Genomic DNA, 26,062 nt, shown 5'->3' with positions numbered 1-26,062 from the left:
ATATATATATATATATATATATATATATTTATATATAGTTTGACCTCACTCCAACTTCCTGTTTTTACTCGTGGGGATTTTTGTTCTAAATAAAAATAATAATTTAGGCTCATGTATTTGGTAGTCAAGAAAATATGACATAACTTAGCACAGTAATTCTTGCTTCTTACCAGAATATTTTCACAGTACTGAATGTTGGACTTATGCTATTATTATTATTAATTTTCTATTATTAATACTTTTAAAAAATATATTATAAATCAGTTTACATCCACCTCAAGTTCACATAAATTATTTAATTTGCCTTGCAAAATTAATATATATCCTGAACTTTTTTAAAAATTTATTTTTAAGCTAAAACCATATATTTTTATTTATATGGCTTGGTTTTCCAGTGATTGAAGAACATGCACGCACATACAAAAATAAAAACACAATGTACATTTACATGTTTTTAGCCTCTTTGCTGTGGTATTTCTCAGCAAAATCTGCTGTGATCATTTGCCTTCAGGCATAACCTGAGAAGTTAATACAACAAACCTCTATGTGTAATTGTATCTCATCTGGATCCAGTCTTACTCTGAAGGTCTAAAAAGACTAGAAGAGACTATTGGTGAAACAAACAGTATCATGTGGCCCATCATGGATGACAGGATCAAGGATAAAGTTGTGGAGAGGTTAAAAGCTCGGCCAAGTTTTAAAACATTTCCCCACGCTGTGGACATGAATAGGAAACAGAAGCAACTACGGAGGAGCTAGCAAGAAAAATCTGTTGACAGGACAGCTATTTGTTGTGAACACCCCAGTGCAATTTTGGTCTGTGAAGAAGACTGCCAAGGAGAAAACCAGTGCTGCAGGAAAGTCATAAAAAGCCACATGTCCAGTTTTGTAAAACCTATGCAGACAGACAAGACCCAGACACACCACTGCCACATAGTGCAACATGATGGTGGCAGCATCATAATTTTCTTAAGCAAAAAAAGGGCAAGTTGATCATAGCTGATGGTAAAATGCATGGGCAATCCTGGAGGAAAACCCAGTGAGTCTGAAGGACTCAGGACAGAGACTTGCATAACAACAAAACAAGACACTTTCTGGCTAGTCTGACTGATGGGCTTTGACCCAAAGAGAAATGCAGCTTTCAGCCTGTAGCTATGCAAAACTGTTAGTGACACGTCACATCTAGGCATGCGGGACTGACTTTGCATTCAGATTTTGAATTCAATAAAATTCCATATTGATTCACTACTGTCTGTGTATCACATGAAATCTAGATAAACACATTAAAATCTGTAATTGTAATCTGAAATAACAGCTTAAAGGGTGTGAATACTTTCTCCAAAACACACATTTTCTGACGGTGTTTTTTCCAGTGACTTAAAACCTGACAAAGACACATCTTTAACAGCTGATGAGTAGGATCCATGTTGACCAGAAAGGTAATACTTTATTAAGACTCTTTAATCCACTTGACTTTTAAAAGGATAGACTAAAGAGAAACTTCAATCTGCTTTATCCCTTTGAGGAAATAAATGAGACCAGAACATTGAATGAAGCCAGATTGTGTTGCAGTGTCACAATAAAAAAAAAAAAAAAAAAGTGTCATGTTACTTGGAAAAACTTTTTTTTTTTTTTTTTTTTTTTTTTAAGATTAATTTTTCGGCACAAAAGCCATGTGCATCTATAAACGTTGCAGTGTGAAGCAATTTAGTGACACCTTTGTTGGCTTCTGCACAGCTTGTGCTTTGGAGTGTTTGCTTTAACTCCTTGGAGCACCCTAGAGTCCCCAAGGACCTTGTGGGTGATAATCAGACATTACTGCTCCCTCGCTAAGTTATCTCTTTCACGTGGTGGTTCATCATTTATTTATGTGACAGTTGTTATCTGTTATTGCCTTCCTTTCATGTGGCCAAGAATGAGATGTTTTATGGAACAGTAAGCGACCGGCGTATCTGGCGGCGCAACACTGATCCCGTTTCTTCGTCTTCCTTTTGAAACTGGTGGCAGTCTCCTAGGTCAGTTAATTGCATGATATTGATATGGGTATTATGGCTGCCGCTGTAGCTAAAATGATTTTGTCGCCATTTCAATATGTGGGATTGTGCTCTTCCTATAAAAAATGACATTTGAGCCACTTTGTGCAGCCCTCTCTAATGGGGTCTGGAATAAGAATGGTGATATGCGTTGGTGCTGGCAGAGGCACAGGCTGTGTTTTTGTTTATAAATAGCTCCAGCCAGCATTATTCCACTTGCAGTTGTCCCATAATCATCAATCACTCCCGCACGTGGGCCGGCTTCTCTTGCTCGCCAGAGAGAAGGTACACACTGCGAGCGGTGCCCTTGCACCTCCCGACTGCTCAAGCAGAGCGCGGCGAGTGGGACAGAGCTGGGAGTCGGGGGAGAAAGAAGGCGTGGGGAGGGCTGGTTCTCATGTAGTGATGGAGTGAGTTATGACAGCTTTCAGACCCCCTGCGTCCTTTCCTTCAGGTCATTACGTGCTCCAACATCCTCCATTTGACTTCAACACATTTCCACACACACACTTACGCACACACAACATGCGCACCAACAGAATTTCCTCCTCTGTTTATGCCTGATTAGAAGGCAGATGGGAGGCTAATCGTGTGATGTGCAGGGAGGATGTGGGTTAGGTGTAACTGTTTGCTCGGGTTTCATATGTCTTTGTCTTTCTATCTGCCTCCATCTCTTTCTGGGGAAGAAGGGCTCACTGCTTTGAGGACCCTGCAAGGGGGAGATTCTGATGAGATTTTGTACTCCCCCATCGATGGACAGACTCTGTCAGTGCTTTGACACACGTCCTCGGTCCAACTGCAGTAGTTGTACATGTAAGATTCCCATAAAAGCATGTCTTTGATAATCTTTTCCCAGACATTTTGCTGGTGAACACATCACACATGTGTTCTCTTTCCATCTTCACAAAGACTTTGCAATAACTAACCCTAACCCCTAACCCATTCGTTGTTTATTCCCTTCTATTGCCTTACCCTGAACCCTAGGATTAGGGTTATGCCTAAACCTAATCCTAACCTACACACCACATATACATCCTGCTTTTCCAGTTTTACTAGGATTTTGCAATAACTTCAATTCACTGTTTAGTCACTTCTATAGCCTTACCATTAACCTAAGCATAACCTTCATCAGAACATGGCTACCCCTAACCCATACACTCAGTCCACACCTTAGATTTAAGCCAAACCCCTAACCCATAAACAGCAGTTCCTCTTTTGGGACCTAGGCTTTGGGCACCAAAAGGAGCAGTGGGTCTTGACAATATTGTACTTCTTGAAAAAATGGGTTGTACAAGGTGAGAAATGCTAAATCACACACATAAACAAGCACACACGCCAGCGTTACCATGGCAAAAATACAGTAAGGATCCAGATGATCCTTAACAAAATGGTTATATAACTATTGCGGCGCCAAGTCCTGTAGCTTCTCTAAGCCTGCGTCTTTATTCCTTTTCAGCCTTGGCTTTATTGCTTTCCAGCTGCACCTTTGTACAAGACGCCACTGAACACACGAGGCGTTTGTAAGTAGCAGATAAGCAACTGTTTGCTGACTGTGAAAGCATGTCAGCTTTGTGGTAAACCAAAAAAAAAAAAAAAAAGTGAGATCTCATCCCTTTTCACATCCTAATCAAAATCTCTACGCTGCAAAGGAATTTTATACCTAATTAGACCCAGCCCACCCAGAACCGATATATATATATATATATATATATATATATATATATATATATATATATATATATATATATATATATATATATATATATACACACACACACACACACATAAATTTTTTCCCCCTGTCTACTGCCGGTGTCTTTTGTCTTTTCTTTCCCCGCTCCCCTCTAAATCCCTTCCAAAACGCTTTGACACTTGTAAGCTGATTTTGTCGAGCCTCACCTCCCGGAGTTCCTTGGCCACATCCTTGAGCTCCTTGAGAATGCCTTCCAGCTGGTCGATCACCATCTTCATGTGGCTGCGGATGCGTTCTCTCGGGCTGGGGGTCTCAGAGGTGTCCCGGGCCGGAGCTCTGCTGAGGGACATCCTTTACAAAGCAACGTGGGGCCAGTGGCCAACAGGCTGAGGGCGTGGGGGAGCCGAGTCGGGGTCCATGTCTTTGGCTACGAGGAGCCTCAGTGCTACTGATCCGAACAGGGGCCCCGGCCACGCAGGGAGACCTCAACATCTTAAAAGCACCTGGGCAGCCGAAACGCCTTGCCTCGCCTGCACACTTGGCACAGGGTCACGCTCTGAAATCCATGCCTTCTGGCAGACACTTCCCCAGATGAAGAGAAAGTCAGCATGGGAAAAGTTGAAAGGAGTAAATCCATTGAAAAAGGAGAGAGAGGGGGAAAAAACACATGGGCTGAGGCTGGTGTGGAACTCTTACATAACCACGTTGAGCCAACTCATCTCATGTGTCAAGTGTGTATATTTGAAATTGTTCCCAGGGAGGTGCTATTTTTGAAAACACCCGTCTACAAGGGGAGACGACTTTTCCTTTCCTGCACAATCCCGTTCACCTGGTGACATCACCGCAGACCAACATAGAAAAGTAAAAGCAGCGGAGAGGTTCACGTCAATCCTTTTCAATGGTAAGTTTCGTACACGGTAGCCTTGATAGAAAAAAATAGAAAATCCCAGCAGTGGCTCAGTTTTCACAATGATCTTTTTTTTCTATTCTCCCAGCTAGCCAGAGGGGACAAGATTTGGCTTCTAAATATAGTCCCCCAGTGAGGGCTGCTGTCTACAAAGAGATAAACAATGGATTCTATTTGGAAAAAGGGGAATATTCCTCTTGCCCCCAGGAAAAAAATAAATATGATTCTCCTTAGAAATCAAAATGAACTTTGTCTCGCATCCATTATCTTCACAGATGGTGGTCTAACCTTTTATCTTTTTTGTCCATGTAAGATCTGAGGTGAAGGACTGTGGGGTTTTTTCCAAGCAGCATCCAATCTCTCTAGCTCCCCTTCCTAAATGCGGAGCTCATTCCAGGTGATGTGGGATCAGAATGAATTGATTTCTAAGCCGGCAGAACGTGACTTGTGATGACAATTTGTGGAGGGATTACAAACGATCATGGTCCCAGTGAGACATATGAACGGGGGGGCCGGAAAGCAAATGAGTACCATCCCCTGGAATCCGGGTGGCACATCGTCTTATGCAACATCACTCTCTAACTCCTCTTCCAAAACACTGACCCACGGCGGTCCACAGGGGTGTGCCCAAAAACCAAGGGAGCAGAAAGAGAGAGAGAGAAAAAAAAGGATTCTCTTGTCTCCTTCAGTTGTTGCTAAGGGAACCCAGTCTGCCTGCTTGTGCTGTGATTGGATAATTATTTTACTTCTTATCCATGTAGTTAGTTTTCTCCACGGAGTCTCTTCAGAGGGGAAGGGATCTCAGTGCCATCCGGCAGCACAGGATAAATCCCATGAAAGCTTCCTGACGGCGCCCCAGTGAACGAACGGGGGGGAGAGACTCTCGCCAAATGCAGGGCGCTGCCACGGCCATGGGGTGCGCTGGCCAACTGCACATGGCACCTGGACGGACGGACAGACAGAGAGGAAATCCGTCACTCACTCTGACACGTCTCACCTGCCTCCCCTCATGTCCCAATGGCACAAAAAACGGTGAGAGACCTGAGGACGGACACAGCGGCGGGAAGGATGCCTTGCAGCTTTCAAAAATACATCTCTTGCATCACCTCCACACACACACACACACCCAGGACACACACCTACTCACCTTCCCTGTACATCACTATGCTGTTGCTATGCCTAGAGCCCACTGTCCAGGCACAGCACGGTTACTTAAACTGCGCACAAAGCAGCCGGTTCTTCTGAGGTCCTTCTGTCGCACACAGTCACACTTCTCACCGTCTTGCTGTTCTCTCTTCCTCTCACTGTCTCTCACACAAAACCCACACATTCTCTCTGGTACTCTCACACACACACTCTCACTCTCTTGCTCTCTCTCTCACACACACACAAGCAGAGTTCCTACCCCCCCCCCCCCTTCCTCCCACTACTTACTGTCTTGACAGAGAGAGAAGCTTCTATCAGCAGGGTTATTTCACTCTGAGGTTGTGGCTCATCAGAGGAGGAGTACAAGTGGAGGATGGAGCTGTGGAGGAGGAGGAAGAAGAGGAGGAGGAGGTGGAGGCAGGGGGCATGAGATGGGAACGATGAATGGCCCTGATAGCACTCTGGAAAAAAGGAGAGAGAGAGAGAGAGAGGAGGCAAAAGATGACTAAGAGCCGGGGAGGCGAGGAGAACTCCTACTTCGGATTGTGATGCGGCCGCTGCCGTCACTCAGACAATCGCGCTGCCGTAAAAGCACTGCCACCCGTCATCCCAGTCAGCGTTCACCCGCATCTGGAGGCTGCACGTTGAGGGGGAAAAAAAAAAAAGCAGCGTGTTATTCTTGTGACATCCTCTCCCTCTCAGTGTTTTTGGCCTGTTACTGTGTGTCTGTCTCTCTTCTTCTCTCTCTCCCTCTCTCTCTCTCCAGCTCCCTCCGTCTCTGTCACTCTTTCTCCTTCCCTGTCTCTCTTGCCCCTGCACCCTCACTGTGTCCTCGCTGACTGCCGGATGAAGAGGAGCTGATGCCAGAGTTTATCGTGGAGCTCAAGCTCCTGCCAGCACCACTCGGCTCCTCGGCTCAGCTCTGTGGAGGAGGGGCTTGCTGCTTTAAAGGCGCAGCGTATCATCCAGCGCCTCCTCTTGCCTCCTCTCCTCTCCGCCACTGTCGACACTTCCTCGCTTCCAGCTTTTGACACTGTTGTGTTGAGGGTGTTATCTCTCTTAAATCAACTTGAAGTCTTCCTCCGCTGCCTGCCAAGCAGCCCCCAGGGACCGAATGTCCAAAATACCCTGGATGTTACATCATTAATAAACAAAGCAGGTTGGTGTTTGATGACCTCATCTAACTGACAGAAGTAGGTAGGGAGGGAGGAGCGGCATGACTTTTTCTCTCCCTTACCTTCTTCAGTAGGTCCTTAGTCAACAACAACAACAAAAATACAATCTTGTGCGAGTTCAAAACCTAATTGAAAATTGGGAAGTTTTCACTTTCAAGAGGATGCTGGAACCATAGCTTGCTGTAAACAGCCAGAGGGCCTCATACATTCCTGCAACTTTGCATGTATGAGGAGAGATGCGAATCAGACGTAGGTTTAGGTGGGTCTTTCATGCGGTTCTGTTTGTTCTGGCATTCTCTGGTGGTTTCTGCCATTCGGATCAGAGGCATTACGCTGACGCTGTAAGGCTAATTGGAGGAATACTCTGTGCTAGAGAATAAACTCTTTTGCATCTTTTCTTTGATCAATAAATGATCAAGTTTTACTTTAAAAAAAAAAACAGTTTGCATTTTGCATAATTCTTTCATAAGTGTGTCACAACGCAGTGTCATCTTAGGGCTTCATCAAAGTTTTAGCGTCATGTTTTAAAGTGCATTATGGCTCTCGGTGGAGTTGGGGAAACGTATCGCTGTTCGCATTCATACATGGTCCGCGGTTTGTTTGCACAAGATGCTTCTCACAATCCGCTCGTGTCAAGAGACATTTGTCCTTCTGCATGTTTTCTTCGACAGTTCTTTTTCGCATTCCCACTCCCTTCATGCATGGGAAGCTCAACATGCCAAACGTTGCAACATGTAGAGAAGCGGTGTCAAACTCCAGTCCTCGTAAACTGGTGTCCCGCACTTTTTAGATGTGTCCCTTGTCCTGCACGCCTGAATGAAATGGCTAAACTGCCTCAGTAGCGTACAGTCGAGCTCTGCAGAGCCCGACTAATGAGCCGATTGAATAAATGAAACTTCTACAGGTTGCAGGACCCCGGTCCTGGAGGACTGGAGTTTGACACCACTGATGTAGAGGTTTGTTTGTGACACAAACTTTTAGTTGTCACAAACACATTTAACCTATTATTGCAACTTCAATGTAGTTTATTTGATGTAATGTGAACAAATCTGAGGAACAATCTGTCTAAAGAAAGTAGATCAATTTTAACTCTTAAGATAAAAAAAAATATATATATATATATAAAAAAAAAAAAAATTCCCCTCTCACCCTCCGTGGGTGGTCTCTTTTCATCCTCTGAGCTCGGGTCCTCTACCAGAGGCCTGGGAGCTTGAGGGTTCTGCGCAGTATCTTGGCTGTGCCTAGAACTGCACATTTCTGGACTGAGATGTCTGATGTTGTTCCTGGGATCTGTTTGAGCCACTGCTCCAGTTTGGGGGTGACTGCCCCGAGGGCCCCGATGACCACAGGCACCACTGTGGTCTTCACCTTCCAGGCCTTCTCCAGTTCCTCTCTGAGGCCCTGGTATTTCTCCAGTTTCTCATGCTCCTTTTTCCTGATGTTGTGGTCACTTGGTATTGCTACATCCACCACAACGGCTTTCCTCTGTTCTTTATCCACCACCACAATGTCCGGTTGGTTCGACATTACCATCTTGTCTGTCTGGATCTGGAAGTCCCACAGGATCTTAGCTCGGTCATTCTCCACCACCTTTGGGGGTGTCCCCCATTTTGACCTCGGGGCTTCCAGTCCATATTCTGCACAGATGTTCCTGTACACTATGCCCGCCACTTGGTTATGTCGTTCCATGTACGCTTTCCCTGCCAGCATCTTGCACCCTGCTGTTATGTGCTGGACTGTCTCAGAGGCCTCCTTGCACAACCTACACCTTGGGTCTTGTCTGGTGTGGTAGATCTGAGCTTCTATTGCTCTGGTGTTTAGGGCCTGTTCCTGGGCGGCCAGGATGAGGGCCTCCGTGCTGTCCTTGAGTCCAGCTTTCTCCAGCCATTGGTAGGATTTCCTGATATCAGCCACTTCAGTTATTTGTCGGTGGTACATCCCATGTAGGGGCTTGTCTTCCCATGATGGTTCCTCCAGCACCTCGTCCTCTGTTCCCCATTGCCTGAGACATTCGCTGAGCACATCGTCCGTTGAGGCTTTGTCCTTGATGTATTTATGGATCTTAGATGTTTCATCCTGGACAGTGGCTCTCACACTCACTAGTCCTCTGCCTCCTTCTTTACGGCTCGTGTACAGTCTCAGGGTGCTGGATTTGGGGTGGAACCCTCCATGCATGGTTAGTAGCTTCCGATATATATATATATATTTATATATATATATATATATATATATATATATATATATATATATATATATATATATATATATATATATATATATATATATATATATACACACTATATATATACACTATATATATATATACACTATATATATATATAGTGTATATATATACACTATACATAGTGTATATATATACTATGTATATATACATAGTATATGTATATATACATATACTATGTATATAGTATATACTATGTATATAGTATATACATAGTATATACTATACTATGTATAGTATATACTATACTATACTATACTATACTATACATAGTATAGTATATACTATGTATATACATAGTATATACATATACTATGTATATATAATGTATATACATAGTATATACATTATATACTATGTATGTGTTATATACATAGTATATAACACATACTATGTTATATTAAGGTATAACATAGTATGTGGATGCTGTGAAGTGTATCTTTCAAAGGATAATATGTCGGTTTTTTCCTTGTTCATATATAAACATTGCCTGTTTTGTGTTTAAAGATGTATCTATGGTTTATGGTTGATTGATGTTTGCTTATGGTATAGTACATTTTCCCCCTCCAACTACTCGTTTCAAAGTCAAAATTTAGTCTACATCAGCATGAGACATGTTCATTTTAAACCATAAATGAATGAAATAAGCAAATGCGCAAGTAAATAAATAAACAAAAATAAACCCACTCAAAGCAATCCTCAGTTTAAAAGTAGACCAGAAATATACATAGTTGTCAAAATGTTTCTGAATACCTGAATAAAATCAAAAGTCACCAATTGCAAGATACCTGACGAGTTAAGGAAAACTACAAGTTTTTAATTTAATCGCAGTTTACATCAAGTCCATAAAAGGTAAAAACAACACAGCAGACAGATCAGAGACCAAGTTAGGGAGAAGTTTAAAGCAGGGATGGATTAGAAAACACTTTACCAAGCTTTGAACTTCTCACCAAACTGTGTTCAATTCATCATCCAAAAACAGAAAGAGTATGAATCGGCAAACGTATTACATGGCCTGTCCAAGTTGCTAATGTGTGCATGGAAAATATTAATTGTAACTCTTGATGGAGCTGGTGATCAACATCTTGGTTGGGAAAGTAAGCTGACAGGACAGCCTTTGGGTTGTTCTCTCCATAAACCTGGTCTTTGTTGAAAAGCGACACCAACAAAGCGATTATTTGAAACGAATGATGAGCGTTCCTGCTAAGGTGGGCCACAAGCCACGTAGGGAGCTCAGGGACTGGTCAGCTAAACGTTTCGTATCACATGCAACACACTTCATGTGGAGAACAATGGACATTGCAAATTACCCAGTACACACCGTCAACACAGTTAAACATGGAGCTGACTGCATCATGCTGTGAAGATAGCTTACCTACGCAGGGAAAAGGAAACTGGTCACAGTTATTGGAGAATGGATGGATCTAAGCACAGAGTCTAAATAAAGACAGAAATTTAAATCATATATTGGAGGACAAAGAGTACAATAGAACATAAGCCAAAAAATTTAGACGTTGGAAATACAAATCCCCTTGGGGTTTGCAGCGAGAGCTGGTGTTACAAAATATTAATTCTTTGGAGCTGAAAACAAATGCAATTTTTACACTTCAGATGTTTATTTGTTTAGCAGTTTTGAACCTTTTTTTTATTGCAATAGATTTTATTGGTCGTCACATAAAACACAATGAAATTTGTTTTTTTATAACATGATAAAGTTCAAAATGTATGGATACTTTTGGAAGGCTCTGTGTATTGTCTCCTCTAAATGTATGGGTGGCTGGCCTTTCTGTGAAAAGTCTGCACTGCTGGTCACCATTAGCTGCAGGGCAGTGATGCCTTTATGGCATAGGAGTGGGAATATTTCCTTCTTGTAAAATACATGTTTCAATGCTTAGGTCATCATGACTTGTGAGTTTTATTAGAAATCTCTAGTGACTCTAGCAAAATATTGGTTCCACTTAATATTTCTGCCAGGGATTTATTGTGCCATGTTTATAGAGACACTTTATAGAGTGTATATTTTTTTTTTCCCTTCTCCTTTTTTTCTAGCTGGGCACAGTCTGATGCATAAACATGGTAATAAACATGCAGGTACAGGCCCACAAACACATAAAGAGAAAAGTGGATATTCTTATCCTGACTGGTAATTTGATGTTACAAGAATAAAGCCCCAGGTAAATTTGTATTTCTGTACATTTTCCCCTAGTTGATGCAGCAAATATCTTTTTTTCCCCTTCCCATAGCATCTTGTAGAAGTGTACATACATCTTCAATATTTCCACAATTTATCAGGTTAAACCTTCAAACTATTTTGTATTATATTAACATATAAAGTTCATATAAAGTATTTTATTGGGATTCTATGTAAGAGACCAAGAGAAAGTAATGTAAAATGTAAAGTGGAAAATAAATTTTGTTGCTTAGGATGTTTTTTTTTCTGGCAGGTGAACCTTCACCCCAGGCTGATAACATTCCCTCATTTAGATCAGAGGTCAGCAACCTTTACAACCCCGAGGGTCCATTTCTTGCCTTTGATCCAAACAAAATTTATTTAGAGCCACAAAAATTACATGAAACAAATAAGCTTCGTTAAGCAAAAGATGTATATTTTATGTATTATTTTTAAATGAGAGAAATTCCATTTTATTTTTGTTTTTAAGTTTTAAATGAAAGAAAACCACCTAACTTTTACACAAAAGGAATGAACACGTTTTCAATGTATTGTTAGATTTTAATAGAAGATTATGTCAAAAAAAAAAAAAAACCCCGCACACTTTGCAACCAAAAAGACAAAAAGTAACTTAAAGAATATATATTTCTGACACTATTATTGTCATTCTTTGTGGAAATGCTTTGCATATATTGCATAAAAACTGCATTTTTCCTTTTATATTTACATTTTAAAACACTAATCTTTGACCAAAGTTATTAAGAGACACAGTGGACGGGCTGGAGAGCCACATGTTGCAGACCCCAGATTTAAATCATCAACTCCAACGTGTGTGTGAGTTTTCTTCAGCAGCATTTTGTTCAGAAAGTTTTATTTTGGTCTAATCGGACCAGAGCAGATGAGACAGAGATGAGATTTTTGGAAACTTGAAACTTAAAAAAAAAAAAAAAAATCAGCAATCGCTGAGGAAACACGGTCAGATTTGTGTCTGTTTTGTTGACACGTCTCTCACTTCTCCTCCAGTATTACCAGAGCTAACATCTCACCTTGCCTTAAACTCTCTTATTGCTATCCTACATGCTGAGGTGGAACTCTGTGTCTGAGTATATTTGCAGGTGTGCGTTGCTTCCTCTGTATTCTAGGTAGAGGTTGGCGAAATGCTCAAATCATGAGGTTTCGTTTCATACGCTACCTCCACAACTTTATCCACGGTCCATCTGATGTATTCCTTGGTCTTCATGATGCCAGCGGTTCATTCTTTAAAGAACAACTCTATTTCTGTTGACATTTACACCAAAAGTAAATAACTTTGTACTTGTAATAGGTGAATTTTATTTTGTTTTGGTGCACCAGCGTTCAGGAAACTGAACACAAATGTATTCTGCACTATTCAAAGTTTTATTCTTCCACCCACCCTCTGAGGCCTTCACAGAAAATTAGTTTTAAATTGCACATAGTTGAGCGATGTGTACTAATCATGTAATCTAATTTTACATAGGGGAATCAAGGAAAAAGGCAGCCGAATAAAAAAACATCGCCATACTTTTTTAGAATTTGATTTTAAAAATATCAAAAACCATTTATTATTGTATTATCCCCTCTGCAGTTACGTGGCACTTCGTATTTATCTGTTACATAAAATCCCCTGGGAGTAAAGAGGTGGATTTTACAGACAAAAACTAAAAATGTATATAAAAAAAAAATTTAACAGCTGCTAGAGGAACGATAATAAACAGCAGCTGAAATTATATTGCTACCTATAACATTCTCTTATTGATATTTTGATTGTGATAGGCAGGCTTAAGAAAAACAATCAAAAACAACACCTAGTCTACTAAGTAAAACTTTTTACAAGCAGTTTTCAAATTTTGACAGATTAAAACAAATTGCTATTGTCTGGATAGTTACCAGACATGTTTATCTTCGCTTTCCACCTGAAGTTTTAAAAGAATCCTGTCAATAATCTGTAACTATTTATTTGCATATTTGTGAAGAAAGTTGACGTCTCTAATGTTTTTTTTTTTCGGGGGGGAGGGGGGTTAGAAAAGTCGAATTCAAAAGGTTGCTTTAATTTTCAAGCTTATCTACCTAAACGTGTCTCTTCCTTACAGATCATCTCCCCTGAAGCAAAACTTTACTCTAATTGAGTCCCCAAGACCCTGAACTTTTCTTTAGCACTCACAATATGAGAATGACACACAAACTTCAATTATCAGCAAAAAAAAGTCCAAATATAGCCTATGGATAAAAAACAAATATCTAGATAGACCCTGTTGTCCAATTAACTAGAGTCCTGAAACTTTCATACACTGGACAATGCAGCAAAACATTGGATCACTTAGAAATTCCACAATCTGGAAAGAAAAAAAATATAAAAAATGGATGTAGGTCTTGTGATTTTCATTTTGATATACACCAAAATGTTTTTTAAGTGAGAAGACAAAGTGTTTTCCTTTTGTTTCATGTCTCCAAATGTGCTTTTCCCTCCCTGGCCATCATGTGGCACTGTTGTGTAGTTGTGGCTTGCAGCATTTTCTCTTCACAAATTTCAGTGTGAAACGGAGGATAAAGCAGAGAAAAGTTAAATACTATTGGTGTAACCTCCATGCCCCATGGAAGTAGGCTGTTGTATATGTTGCACGGCACAAATATAGTGTGATAGAAAACCTGTGTCAACACAAAACAGGATCAACGGGAGTTCAGATAGCTGGACTTTCCAAGTTTACATCCGGTACACAACGTTGGAGCGAAAAAAAAAAAATGCAGTCTTGTTCTCCTCCCACATAATTTATTTAAAATCATGTATTTTAATAATTTGGAGTAATAAAAAGCGCTCTCGCTAAGAGGCTTAAGGATTTTCCTGTTTAATCTCTGCGAATCATCATTTTTGCGGGGCAAAAAGGAATTGCGAGAGACGCATCTGGCGAATAAAATATGTACGATCAAACGTAAACACTGACACTTGTTTACGGTTTTGCCGTGCCGTCCTTAATTTCACACAGACAAACCGTGTGGGACAGAGAGCTGAGCCCCGGCCTGTTTTACAGTGACACCAGCCTGCATGCTGACCTTTTGATATTTCCCTCCTCGCCCCTGTGCGACTTGTGTTTGTCTCTGACTGCGTGTGTGTTCTTCTTAAAAGACTCGTGCGGCGGAGTCGAGCCTGTATCCGACTATAACACTTTGTGATGGATCAGTGCTCTTGCACAGTAAAAAGAAGCTTAAGTGATTGATGTCTCATTTCCTTTAGTCACCGCTGGTATAAATCTGAAACGAGGCGCGCGGCTGTGCCTGTGATAAAACAACGCTGCGTTTTGGTGAACCTTGCAAGTTTTCGCAGCGGTTTGGGCACCGGAGGCGGGGGTAGAGCTCAGCATTTTTTCCACCGAGTAAATGTCATAAAAAAAAACCCCATATCTTCTTACCTGAAGTACCTACTACACATCTTTCTTTGTGATTGTTTGAGGTGTCAAATGTCAGTGAGGAGCAGGATATTCCCCTCAGAACAAAGAGGCCTTTCTGCTCTGAAGCTGATGATGAATGCTGCATTTTACCAACATTAATTTATTCCGAGTCAGAACAGTTGATTGATCTCCTCATTTGCTTGACCAGACACTGTGATAATGTGTCTTGATGTTATTCAGAAGGCAATGAAATCCCATTGTAGCAAAGGTTGTCTTCATAAATGCTGTAGCCATGCCAACAAGAATATTCTCAAAAAAATAGGATTGCAAAAGTGTTCCTTTAAACGTGACTCTTTTGCATGTATTCTAGATTATCAACAAAAATGCACTGACTTTCAACAATTTCAGTGTTTTTTCACAACAATGTGGCAACATCCTGACTTTCACTGTGGATCTGTAAGGCTTTGAGAAATGGATGTTTATAGACTGTAAGCCAAAGTGATTCTGAAAAACACGAGGTTTCTATTAACAATGTTAACGAATCAAAAACAAGCAATAACTTTATAAATACATTGTTTGTCAAACCTAATTCATGCTTATAACAAGTTTTTTTATTCTGAATCTACAACATTACAGCTTTGCAATATTTAATATTTGTCTCACACCGAGCTAACTGCTCATTTTTTTATGCCTTTATAAAAAGTAATAATAACAAAAGTTCTTATAAATTGATTGATTTCCTAATGTTCTCGAACAAGCTTTCAAAACCTTGTACTTACTAAACAAATGTACTTAAATTGAGATTAAAACTGATATTAATAACCCGATGAGCTGCTTGTTTCTGATGGCAGTTCTGTGGTGTTTGACTGACGAGTCAACATGTGACATCATTCCAATAAAAGTACCCCTGCTTTCAAAATTATGCATCTATTCAAAGAAATCTTGTAATACGACTGCAATAGCCAAAGTAAACACGAGGTTATGAATGATTGAGTGTATTTGAAGCCGAGGCAAGAAATGGAGAAATAAAAAAAACTCTTTCTGAGTTCGCAAAGAGGCTGTGCAGCAATTCAAAACAGGAGATTTGGAGAAGTATAAGGTGTTTTTTTTTTTCTTTACCTTTTGCATAATTCCTATTTACTGAAGGTACAACTTATAACAGCCGCTCATAAAGGATAACGTTTACTTACAACATAACATCGTTTAAAAATGACGAACGTAATTTCTCTTTATTGTGAATGCCAACGCGATCCGAGTCACTTCTTATCCCTACAGAGCTTTGAGTAAATAAAGCCATCTAAGCTCTGCCAGACTTCTGAACAGGAGGAAATGTTTTGTGGTAGGAATGAATGTTAACTCTTTGCTCCACTGTGGTGAAATTAGTGCAACCGGCACTCACATTTTCCAGAAGTGACCCAATAACTCTACCTAAGCCCATGTTATTCTATGCAGATGTAGTGTGTTGAGAAACAGTAAAAAAAAAAAAAGATGAATACACCCTTTTTTTCAATCAGAATTGGTCTTGTCTTTCGTTTTGTTTTTTATTATTATTATTATTATTATTATTATTATTATTATTATTGTTCATTGTATACGTATTTGTCATGTGCATGTGTCTTGCCAGTGGGGGCGCTCTCGTGCCGCTGTGGGTCTAACAGGAAGAACGAGTCTCCTGGCTCTGGGCATGCGCGGCTCAGAATAAACGAGCTCTTGCCGGAGATGCACTGTTACGACTCTCTTCCTCTGTGATCCACAGGTAGTATAAACGGCAACTTTTTATGGGCCATTTGAGATGTTCTGTGGGTATATGATGATTGGTCAGTGTTGTGGTGTTTTTGTTTCTCTTGAGGATGTACTTATTTGTGGTGGGGCTTGATTTTTTTTATAACCTCTGCAACGGTTATAACAGCCCGACGTTAATGCTTAGGAACCGTATAACTGACGGACGTTGGTGTTTACTGTGTTTTAGGAGGAGCGTTTTTTTAGTTTATGTTAATTTAGGATTAGATTATCTTCATTTTTTGCTGTGTTATTTTATTTGTGAATTTTGTTTTATTTTTTTTCTTTGTGGTAACTCTGGATGTCGATTGAATTTGAATTGTATTGTAATTGTATTTTATTTATCTGTTTATTTGTTTTTTTGTAATCAGAATAAACGAGCTCTTGCCGGAGATACACTGTTACGACTCGCTTCCTCTGTGATCCACAGATCTGGTTGCACAGGATTCATCTGCCTGTGCACCACTTGATACTGGGACCAGATTCCCATAGGTCTGGTGCCAGTAACACAGACACTCAGTCTGCACTGATGAAGAAATTCTCGCTTTGGATGAAGAAATCTACACCTGTTTCTGAATCATATATAGTAACTTGATCACTTCCAAACTCTGGGTTTTCTCCATGTCACTTTGTGTGAGAAATAGTAAGACAAAAACACTGACACCAAATTTAAATTCAGAAATACTTTATTCATCGTAAAGGGAAACTAAATGTTGTAATTCATTTATTAAGATCCTTCAAAGAGTTATTGTACATGGAGGTGGCTGTTGGTGGGAAAATCAGTCGAGCTCCTCTACCTTATCCCAGAGCTCCCAGGGCTAACCAGAAATAACCAATCAGAGCCAGGGGGAGGGTCTTAACTCTGTCAATCATGTCTGTGTGCTGCGGCTCACCTCTTACCTCCTTCCTCTCTATTGTGATACAGTTTCTCCTAGTCAGCAGGACCTATCTACCACCAATGATGGAAGATAAACTATTTTTCTGTTATGGTGAGTTGCTTCTCTGCTATTTGCATATTTCGCAGTGCATTCATGAGGTGGATTTACAGCACTACGCCCCTCTTCCTGGCTCTGATTGGTTGTTTTTGACTGGAAGCGGTGCATGTCTTCAGATGGCAATAGCAACGCAGGGAGCAGGTGGAGGAAATTGGTATTTTCACAAATTATCTGGCTCATAGCACACTGCCACAACTTGGTGAAAGCTTTAACAAATATCTTAAAAACGTATTTATTGTAAGATTTACGTACGTACAGGTTTAAATGACACCCCCTCTCTCTTACTACTAAAATCAATGCCAGTAGATAACTGACATCTAATTATTTCTATAAAAGCTTAAAGTACTTGAAGTTACCAACTACCTTCCACTCAGTAGCCACTTTTTCAGCGATGCTGCTCTGTAATAAAACCCTTTGTGCACAACAAGCGAAGCATGTTCCATTTACTATTCGTTACCTGTTTCATGTTTCTCCCGTTGTCACCTACAATCACTTAAACAACACCGTTTTTGATTTCCCTGCTCTTTAGCATCCCCTCAGAGGCTTGTTTGAAAAATCCATCCATTGTGGAATGAGGCCAAGCAGTGATACAGTCCACAGGTGATGGTGAGCTGTTGTTATTCAGCTCAGGTACAGCCGTGTCAGCTACGTTATGTCAAGAGAACATACTACTGCTCCAGCACAACAACAAAAGGAAACACAAACCTGTGCTCTCCACAGCGGGGATAGGTTGGTCACTCGGAATGGCAATTTCTGCCAGCTTCTTTGTAATCCTGTTTGCCTCATCGCTGTTCCTCGGAAGTCTTTCTGTTTTCTCTTTCTATCATAGCTTGTCAACTTCACCTCACTCACTTTCATTGCTGCACTTGGTCAAATGTTAAAAAAAATTTCAAGCTGCGGTATGTAACTCCTTGTTGCCACGTACTAGTGGCAACAAGGAGTCTTCAGCTCCTATAACCTCCGAAGCAACAGTGTGAACACACAGGCAGCTAACTGTAACACCAGCATACGAGCGAGGACAGGGACCGTTACGGCTCGGCCACGCTTTCTGAGGGTCACTGTGGTTATCTCCTGCTGTGAGGATGCACTGAAAATAGAAATGAGCCCAGCATGCTGAGATATACTGTGGCTCGTGTTATATGGACTTTCTCTGCAGGCACCGCAGAAAACCATATGCTCTCAGTATGATCACAGCACTGTCCTTTTGGTGACTGTCACTGCTGAATGTATTCCTTTTAAGTTACTTCATTTCCTTCTTTCTCAGTTTTTATTGTTTGATCAAATGAAAAAAAAAGAGTAGAATAGTTTGTCGAGCTGGTTTCTTGATCTTAGGGGAAAAGGGTAAGAATGACTGCTGACTGCTCCCTCTGTTTTTTACTCTTTTTTACTGTCTTTTAAATTGCTGGATTTGCTCTAATTTGTTCTAAATATCTGCAGTTCTAACAAAGAAAAGTGGATAGTGTAGATTTTGCGCTACAGAAGGTAGCAGAAATACATATTTTTATTCAATTTACATCAAATCATAACACGGTCCATGGAATGAAAGATGTGTGGAAGAAGTGGCAGCATTACACAGGTTGTTGATGTAAATGAAGATATGTCAGCATGGAAATCAAAAGGGACATGATACAAATTATAGAAATGATCACAATTTTAACTTTGTGGGGAAAAGAATTTAATCTGTAGATTTTTGGTCATGTGGATATCATAATTTGATCAATTCTATTGTGTGAAAACCTAAAATTCACCTCCAAAACTGATTGATGGTAAAAAGTCGGTTCTAAGATGGGTTGACTTTGACCAGTGACTGGCAGACGTAAACCGAGAAATCTAAATTGTATCTGATTAGTGACCGCACTCTGACTGAGGGATGATGACGCAAAGTTTTCAGTATCGGTGAGGTGTTTAAAAATGAAGTCAGAGGGAATGTACAGATGTAGGAGAAACTATTTTAGTGACATTTTGCAAGACTTAGTGCTGTCAGTCACCACTCCACGTGAGGCTACTCCTCCCTTGCTCTCTGCAGCTTGCACAGCCCGTCATAAATGGTCAGTGTAGTCAGCATGACCACCAATGATGGCAGAAAAACAATTTGTTGGCACATTTAGTGGCAGTACATGAGATTGATTGACAGCGCTAAGACCCTCCTCCTCTCTCTGATTGGTTGTCTTTGGTCGGGAGCGGTGCATTTCTTCAGAGAAGCTTTTCACAGATTAGCCGTCTCATAACAAACTGTCTCTGTAAAAGTCACATACTGCACCTTTAAGGTGAGGACCGCTGCTCTCCAAAGAATGCAAACAGCAACTGCAGTTTATTAGTAGTAACTGTGCTGCCAGTGCTAATTACTAGCACATAATGCTAATTGCATTTCAAAATGACATCTGATAATTACAGCCACTCATGTCAGGAAGACTAAAATAAACGTAAATATTTCAAATGTCGTTGATGGAAAGAGAGAGAATTCCTTGGAAGGATTAAAAAAAAGAAGCATACAAAAAATGTAGTGTGGAAGGAAAGTAGACAAGTCAGAGTGAAGTGATTAGGAAAGAAACAATCATCACCGTGGTAACGCCCAGACAGCTTAATCTCTCAAAAACATTCTCCTCCACGAAATTGCTGCTAGAACAGTTGTTAATCAATTGAGTTTGTTGTTGAACTTTTCAACTCATCCACTTGTTGTTGTTTTTTTTATTATTATTTTTCATAACATAATCATAACATGCTTGGTTTTTCACTATAATTTAACTCTTAAAAAGAAATCAGAATCAGCCAAAAGCCAGGGGTCTTTGTCCTGTAGTCGTCACATCCCTGTTTAAGTCACATAAGATGATGATGTTAAATGTTTTTTGGCTTAGAAAATAAAAGGAAATAATTACAGTCCCTATAAATGTAAGAGTACAAAAATGTGCGCACGTTGTGTGTGTGTGTGTGTGTGTGTGTGTGTGTGTGTGTCTCATGAGTTGCTAATTTGCAGGTGCAGCAATCATCCCCAGCCTGCTGGCAGTAAACTATCAACTGAACAACTGTGCAGTCGCCTCGGCTCTGACGGTGTTCAAATCTGCATGAGTGGATGAAAACACAGCCTTCATGCAGAATCCGGAGAATTCTGCGGATAATTCCCGTCTGTGTCAAGGAATTTCAGAGAAAGATTACAAAATATATGACCTCTAATAGCCTTTAATCCCACAGTGATCTTTGCTCTGTTTGTTCGTATTACCATACATCACTGCTGCAGCACTTTGCCCACTTTTAGCTGTTTCTTTTCATCTCTTTCTTTTTCCCCCAGCATGTCCGTGTTACAGAGGACGCCCTCTCTGTCTCCTTGTGAAATCCGAAGCAGTCATCCCTCTTTAACCCTGCCTTTCTCTCGGAAGCCAAAGTATCCTTGGTGTGCTGTTTGCCAGAAGCTGTAAGGTAGAGAGCGGTGGAATTGCAGACGGACTCGCTCAGATAGCGGACTGTGCATCTCTCATCGGCCCTGCCTCCCGAGCCATGTGCTAACAAGCCCAGCAGCCTCATTGTGAATTCATAACAAGTCGCACCAATGTGGGTCATCTCTGCTGGCTCTAAATCTTACTGCGCTTTCTCTCCTTTCTCCGTTTTTTTTCTCCTGCCTTTTTCCTAAAGCACCTGTTTGCTTATTTTATTTTTTTCTTTTTAAAGTATATTGGTTTGAGTTTTGCCTTATAATGGAGTCAAGAAAAACACATTTTCTGGCAGGGCAATTTCTTTGAGGGAAAACGTGATTATGAATGTTTTATCTGTACAGTCAAGACCTTAATTAGAGCCCTTTGAAAGACGATTGTTCGGATAAATAGAGAATGATTTAGACACTTTGGGAAATTGCTGCTGCTTCTTTTGTGTGATATTTGTTGATCTGTTGTGCAACAGATGTGAATTGTATCCGCTGGGCTTTCAGACATTACCTCTAAAATAGTGGTGCAGCGCTCTTAGGGTAAAATGAAACAGACTGGAGAAGGAAATCTGCTACGTTTTTTTTGTTTTGTTCTGTGGCTTTCTTTTTTGCTAATTACAAAGAATGACAATATAAGGAATGAAATTCTGGTTACTTGTCTGACCGTTACACAATTTCCATCATGGTACTGATAATCGGCGGAGATGCACTAATCATTTGGCCAGAAATTGATTTGCGTTATTCTATCATTTCTTCTTTATGCTCTGATCAGAGATCGGCAGTTCAAAAACTGACAGAATCATATTTTCCTTTTGCACCAAAACTAAGATCTGCCCCTGTTTTCTGTTTTTTAAATGCATCAGCCAAGAACATGCACTTTGATGCAGATTTTTAAGGGGTTCTGGGGAATTAGGAAGCTACGCTTTGATGCATAAAAGGGGATAATCGTATGTTTCTTTTTATCTTTTGTTGGATTTAATATTACTACCTCTATCAAAGAACATTCAGCACATTCTTTCTTTCTCTTCTGTGTGTTTATAGTCTTTACAAAAAAACAAAAAACCCAAACCAAAAACATAATTGTGCAAAATCCGATTCAGCAGGTCAGGTTATAATAATCTGTAGTTATCTCAGAATATGTGTCCCTTTTTAAACCAAAAAAATCATCAAAGCAAATAAATAAATAAATAATGTTGACTTTCTTTTACTGCCAGAGACTGCTTAATGTAATTCTTCTTGGTCAGAGCTTAGCGTTTAGCGGAGTGAATCATTGTTTCCTGTTGGCGTGACTTTAAAGGGTTCGCTCTCAGTATGTACTCAGAGACGATGTAACAGGCCTCTTTTAAAGTAAAATCAAAGTAATAAATATTAATAGTGGTAAATATCACCAAACCAAAAACAGAAAAATATAAGGGAGATATTGAAAAGCCAGTAAATATTTTAATTAACAGCTACTCTTTCTGACATTGTATACTTACTGGTACATTGGATGTGTGATAAAGTAATTGGACGGTGTGTATATTTTAGGATTATCCTGACAATGAGATATCAAATATACATCTATTATAAAACACCCGTTATGTAACAGTAGCCTGTTTTGCAAGCATCTATTTTCCAAAGAGAAGCGACATTTGTGACGCACAGTTGGTGTGAAACTTGTAATCTTTCCTTTTCCCTGGTGGGTTAGTTATTCTTGGCTACAGTAAATAAATGTTGCAACCAAAACATGATGCAGCCCCATTTAGTTATCATGTTCAATGCTTCCCACTGGGACGGGACACACCAAACACACCTCTGTCCAGAAAAGACACCATGAAAAACTTTAAATCGATCACCAGAGGAGAACAGAGTTTAGAACAATGAAATAAAAACTGTTTGATCATGGCCATACCTCTTGCTGTGGGGAAATAATTCATATTTTGTGCTCCCAGTCATTTCTATGCCTTTTTGTGTCTGAATAATTTTAAAATTAAGCCACAGGCATCCATTATTACTCCAGTGAACGGTGCGCTGCTGTGTGACGTCGAAACAGAAGTCTCATTGCTGCTGCTTTTAATTAGTACTATGAACGACCATGTTGAAAAATCAAAATAAAATAAAAATTTAATTTTAGCAAAAAATTGTAATTGAGTAGGAAGATCTGCTGTGTGAACACAACCTACGATAGATACTTTTGGTAACACTTTATTTGAAGAGGTGTATATAAGACTGACATGATACTGTCATAAAGATGACATAACACCGGTTATGAACATGTAGGAGTCTTTATGAATGTTTGACTGTCATGAAGTGTCGTTCGGTAAATAATGACACTTTTAATGCAAAGTTGTACTACAGATTGCATTAAAAGTCCATTAAAGGTGTCAACTTTGCATTAAAAGTGTTATTTACCAAATGGCACTTCATTCAACAGTCATAAACATTCATGAAGACTGATTCATGTTCATAACAGGTGATATATTATGTTTATGACGGTATCAAGTCAGTCTTATGCAGACCCGTTCATTGTCTTTTTCTTTTTATTTTACTACAAAAATATTTCAAGTGAAAAGTATCAAGCACCGTTTTCATTCAGCCAGAAATAAATCACGTTGACTGAAGTAAAAGGGAAAATGTGCATTAAATATGTGCATAGTGTCTGCATAAAGAGTGACTTTCTATTACCGCTCCTCCCTGGGAACGTTTTCCTAATCAGCATCGACAGAGTCCTCACACTGCAGCAGGCCCAACCTTCAGGTGCTGTCTAACGATGCCTTCTTAATTCCTCACGAGAAGTCATTAGCTCGTTCAGATATTTATGGGGTCTGAAAAGAAAGACGCTGTCAGGAAAGAGGAGGAGGGAGAGCTGCTCAAGTAAATACGCCAGCGAAAATATGCATATGAAAATGTACTCCGATCCAGTGATTGAATTATTTAGCTCGACCCTCATGCCTACTGCCACTCTTGTTACATTGCCTCAGGCAGCCCAAGTTCCTTTCTCGTTGCTACGGTTCGGAGTGCGTCGGGAGACGGTTGCATTTCGTCAGCTTAGCATCGGCACGCCGAGAGTCGAGAGATCGTGCGAGGACGCGGCTAATTATTATGAGAATTTGTGGAATCAGTCATTATGTCAGCATCACTTAAAATGAAGTCTCTGCCTCAGTGAGATGCAAAGAAAAAAATCAAACAGTTTACAGGGAGTAAGTGCACGGGCAAAAGTTTGCAGTAACGAGCTCATCTTGCACACATTTCTGGTTTGTTGGGATGAACTTAAAGTGGACATGATGCAGTATTTCTGTCAGCTCTTGGTGTTCGTGGTCCACATGAATGATGGTGGTGGTATTGCCATAACAGCTGTGTCTATACCAAGTTTAAAGGAAATAGTGGCAGCACCTACTAAGTAAATGTTTTACACATATAGTCAAAAATGTTGGTACCTGTAACTTAATGTTTGGTTTTGCAAACCTTTGAGGCAATCACTGCAGCTGCAGAGTTTCTGTTAATGTCAGTAACACTTCTGCACCTGTTCACGGGTTTCTTTGGCCCACTAGTGAGCAAAGTGCTCCCGTTGTCTCAGGTTTGAAGGGTTCCTTCTCCAGACGGCTTGTTTCAACTCCTTCCACAGATTTAGATCATGACTAATACAAGTCCAGGTCAGAATGCTCCAATGTTCTGCTCTTTACAGTTCTTGGGTGTTTTAGCAGTGTGTCTTTGGTCATTGTCTTGTTGGAAGACCCATATCCAGCTGTTGAGACCAAGCTTTCTGACAGTAGGCAGCACTTTTCTCTCCAGAATGATTTGATAGTCTTGAGATTTAATCCTACCATGCACAGATTCAAGAGACCGAGTTACAGATGCAACATCAGTCCCAGAACATAATCCTCCTCCATGTTTCACAGTGGGGACAGCGAGTTTTTTTTTTCTGGTATTCTACATTTTTAACATCTGTGAACATACAGCTGAGATGCCCTGCTCAAACACCTGTTTATGTGTGTCCACAGGACATTCTCCCTGAAGTTTTGTAGTTTATCAATAAGCACTGTGGGAAATTCCAGCTTGCTTGTTTTATGATTCGCTTTCAACAAAGTTGACTCCCATGAAGTCCGCTTTGACTCGATCACTGACGGATGTTGCCGTCTGACACTGATGTACCTCGACCTGCGAGTTCACCTAATTTTAATCATAATTTTCTTCAGTTTGTCATCAGTTTTCTTGCTGCGGTCGTGGCCAGGGAGGTTGGCTACATTCCCATGGACATTGCATTTCTTAATTATTAATGGAAGGGGAGCCAACAATGTTGTCCATGTGTGTATAAACACGGTTGGTGGTACTTGATTTTATTAAGAGGTTTCAGAGTAAAGGGGTATATCCAAATGCATATTTTCCCTTGTTAAAAAAAAAATTGACAACCATTTCTTAAACATTTCTTTTCTCTTCACAGTTGTGCAATAAATATATGTTTTTGTTCCTTCTCACCTAAAAGTTCAATAAAATTAATTTACATTTACAGCTGTAATTCAACAGAATATGTAGAAGTTAAAAAAAGAGAAGATATTAACTTTTGCAAGGCACTGTAAGCCTTACATTTAATATCATTCTGGAATCATAAGGCTTTTATTTGTTTGATTTTTGATCAAATATCATCTCAGTCAGGTAGAATTTCACCTTCTGTTGAAAATGAATGTCAGTAGAAAAAATAATTTAGGAGCATCAGAGCTGTTCTGAACTTTCAGGCCCGTATCCTGATCTTCATTTGGTCAGTGGTGTTTTGTCAGACAGAAGAAAGTACAAATAAATTCACTGAGAATGTATCGTCTAATTTCTCAATTAATATGATAAGTTTGCCAACAAAAATCTTAATTACTTCCACTGCTTTCCTGCTTACACTGGTCTCTGCTGTATTGGCATGTAATAGTAGGTAAGGTGCTTGTGAGAAGAAAAAAATGTTTTGGTATGTGGCAAATGGAAAATTTAAGTCCATGTCAATGCCAAGATGCTGTTATTGCCACAAAAATGCATGCTGTAGCTAGATTAGCTGTCACTGCATCTGTCACCAGACACGACGCCGTAACCTATTGGTGCATAAAAGCAACGTTCACTTTACAGGTTCACAAAACATACATA

At 40.1% G+C, this 26,062-nt stretch overlaps 1 protein-coding gene across 1 annotated transcript in view; it reads right to left on the bottom strand.

Moving 5' to 3' along the window:
- Positions 1-6,102: 6,102 nt before the first annotated feature.
- LOC106910686 (anionic trypsin) overlaps positions 6,103-26,062 on the bottom strand; it is a 51,316-nt gene continuing 31,356 nt past the window's right edge. Inside the window, exons 5-7 of the mRNA XM_088004613.1 lie at positions 6,605-6,812; positions 6,353-6,416; positions 6,103-6,240 (exon numbers count right to left, since the gene is read on the bottom strand). Of these exons, the coding sequence (XP_087860739.1) occupies positions 6,103-6,240; positions 6,353-6,416; positions 6,605-6,812 (410 nt within the window). The remainder of the gene's footprint in view (positions 6,241-6,352; positions 6,417-6,604; positions 6,813-26,062) is intronic.

This window comes from Poecilia mexicana, unplaced genomic scaffold (assembly GCF_051168715.1).
Source record: "Poecilia mexicana isolate PSO_F unplaced genomic scaffold, ASM5116871v1 scaffold_3, whole genome shotgun sequence".
Taxonomy (NCBI): domain Eukaryota; kingdom Metazoa; phylum Chordata; class Actinopteri; order Cyprinodontiformes; family Poeciliidae; genus Poecilia; species Poecilia mexicana.
This window is presented reverse-complemented; position numbering and strand designations above follow the sequence as displayed.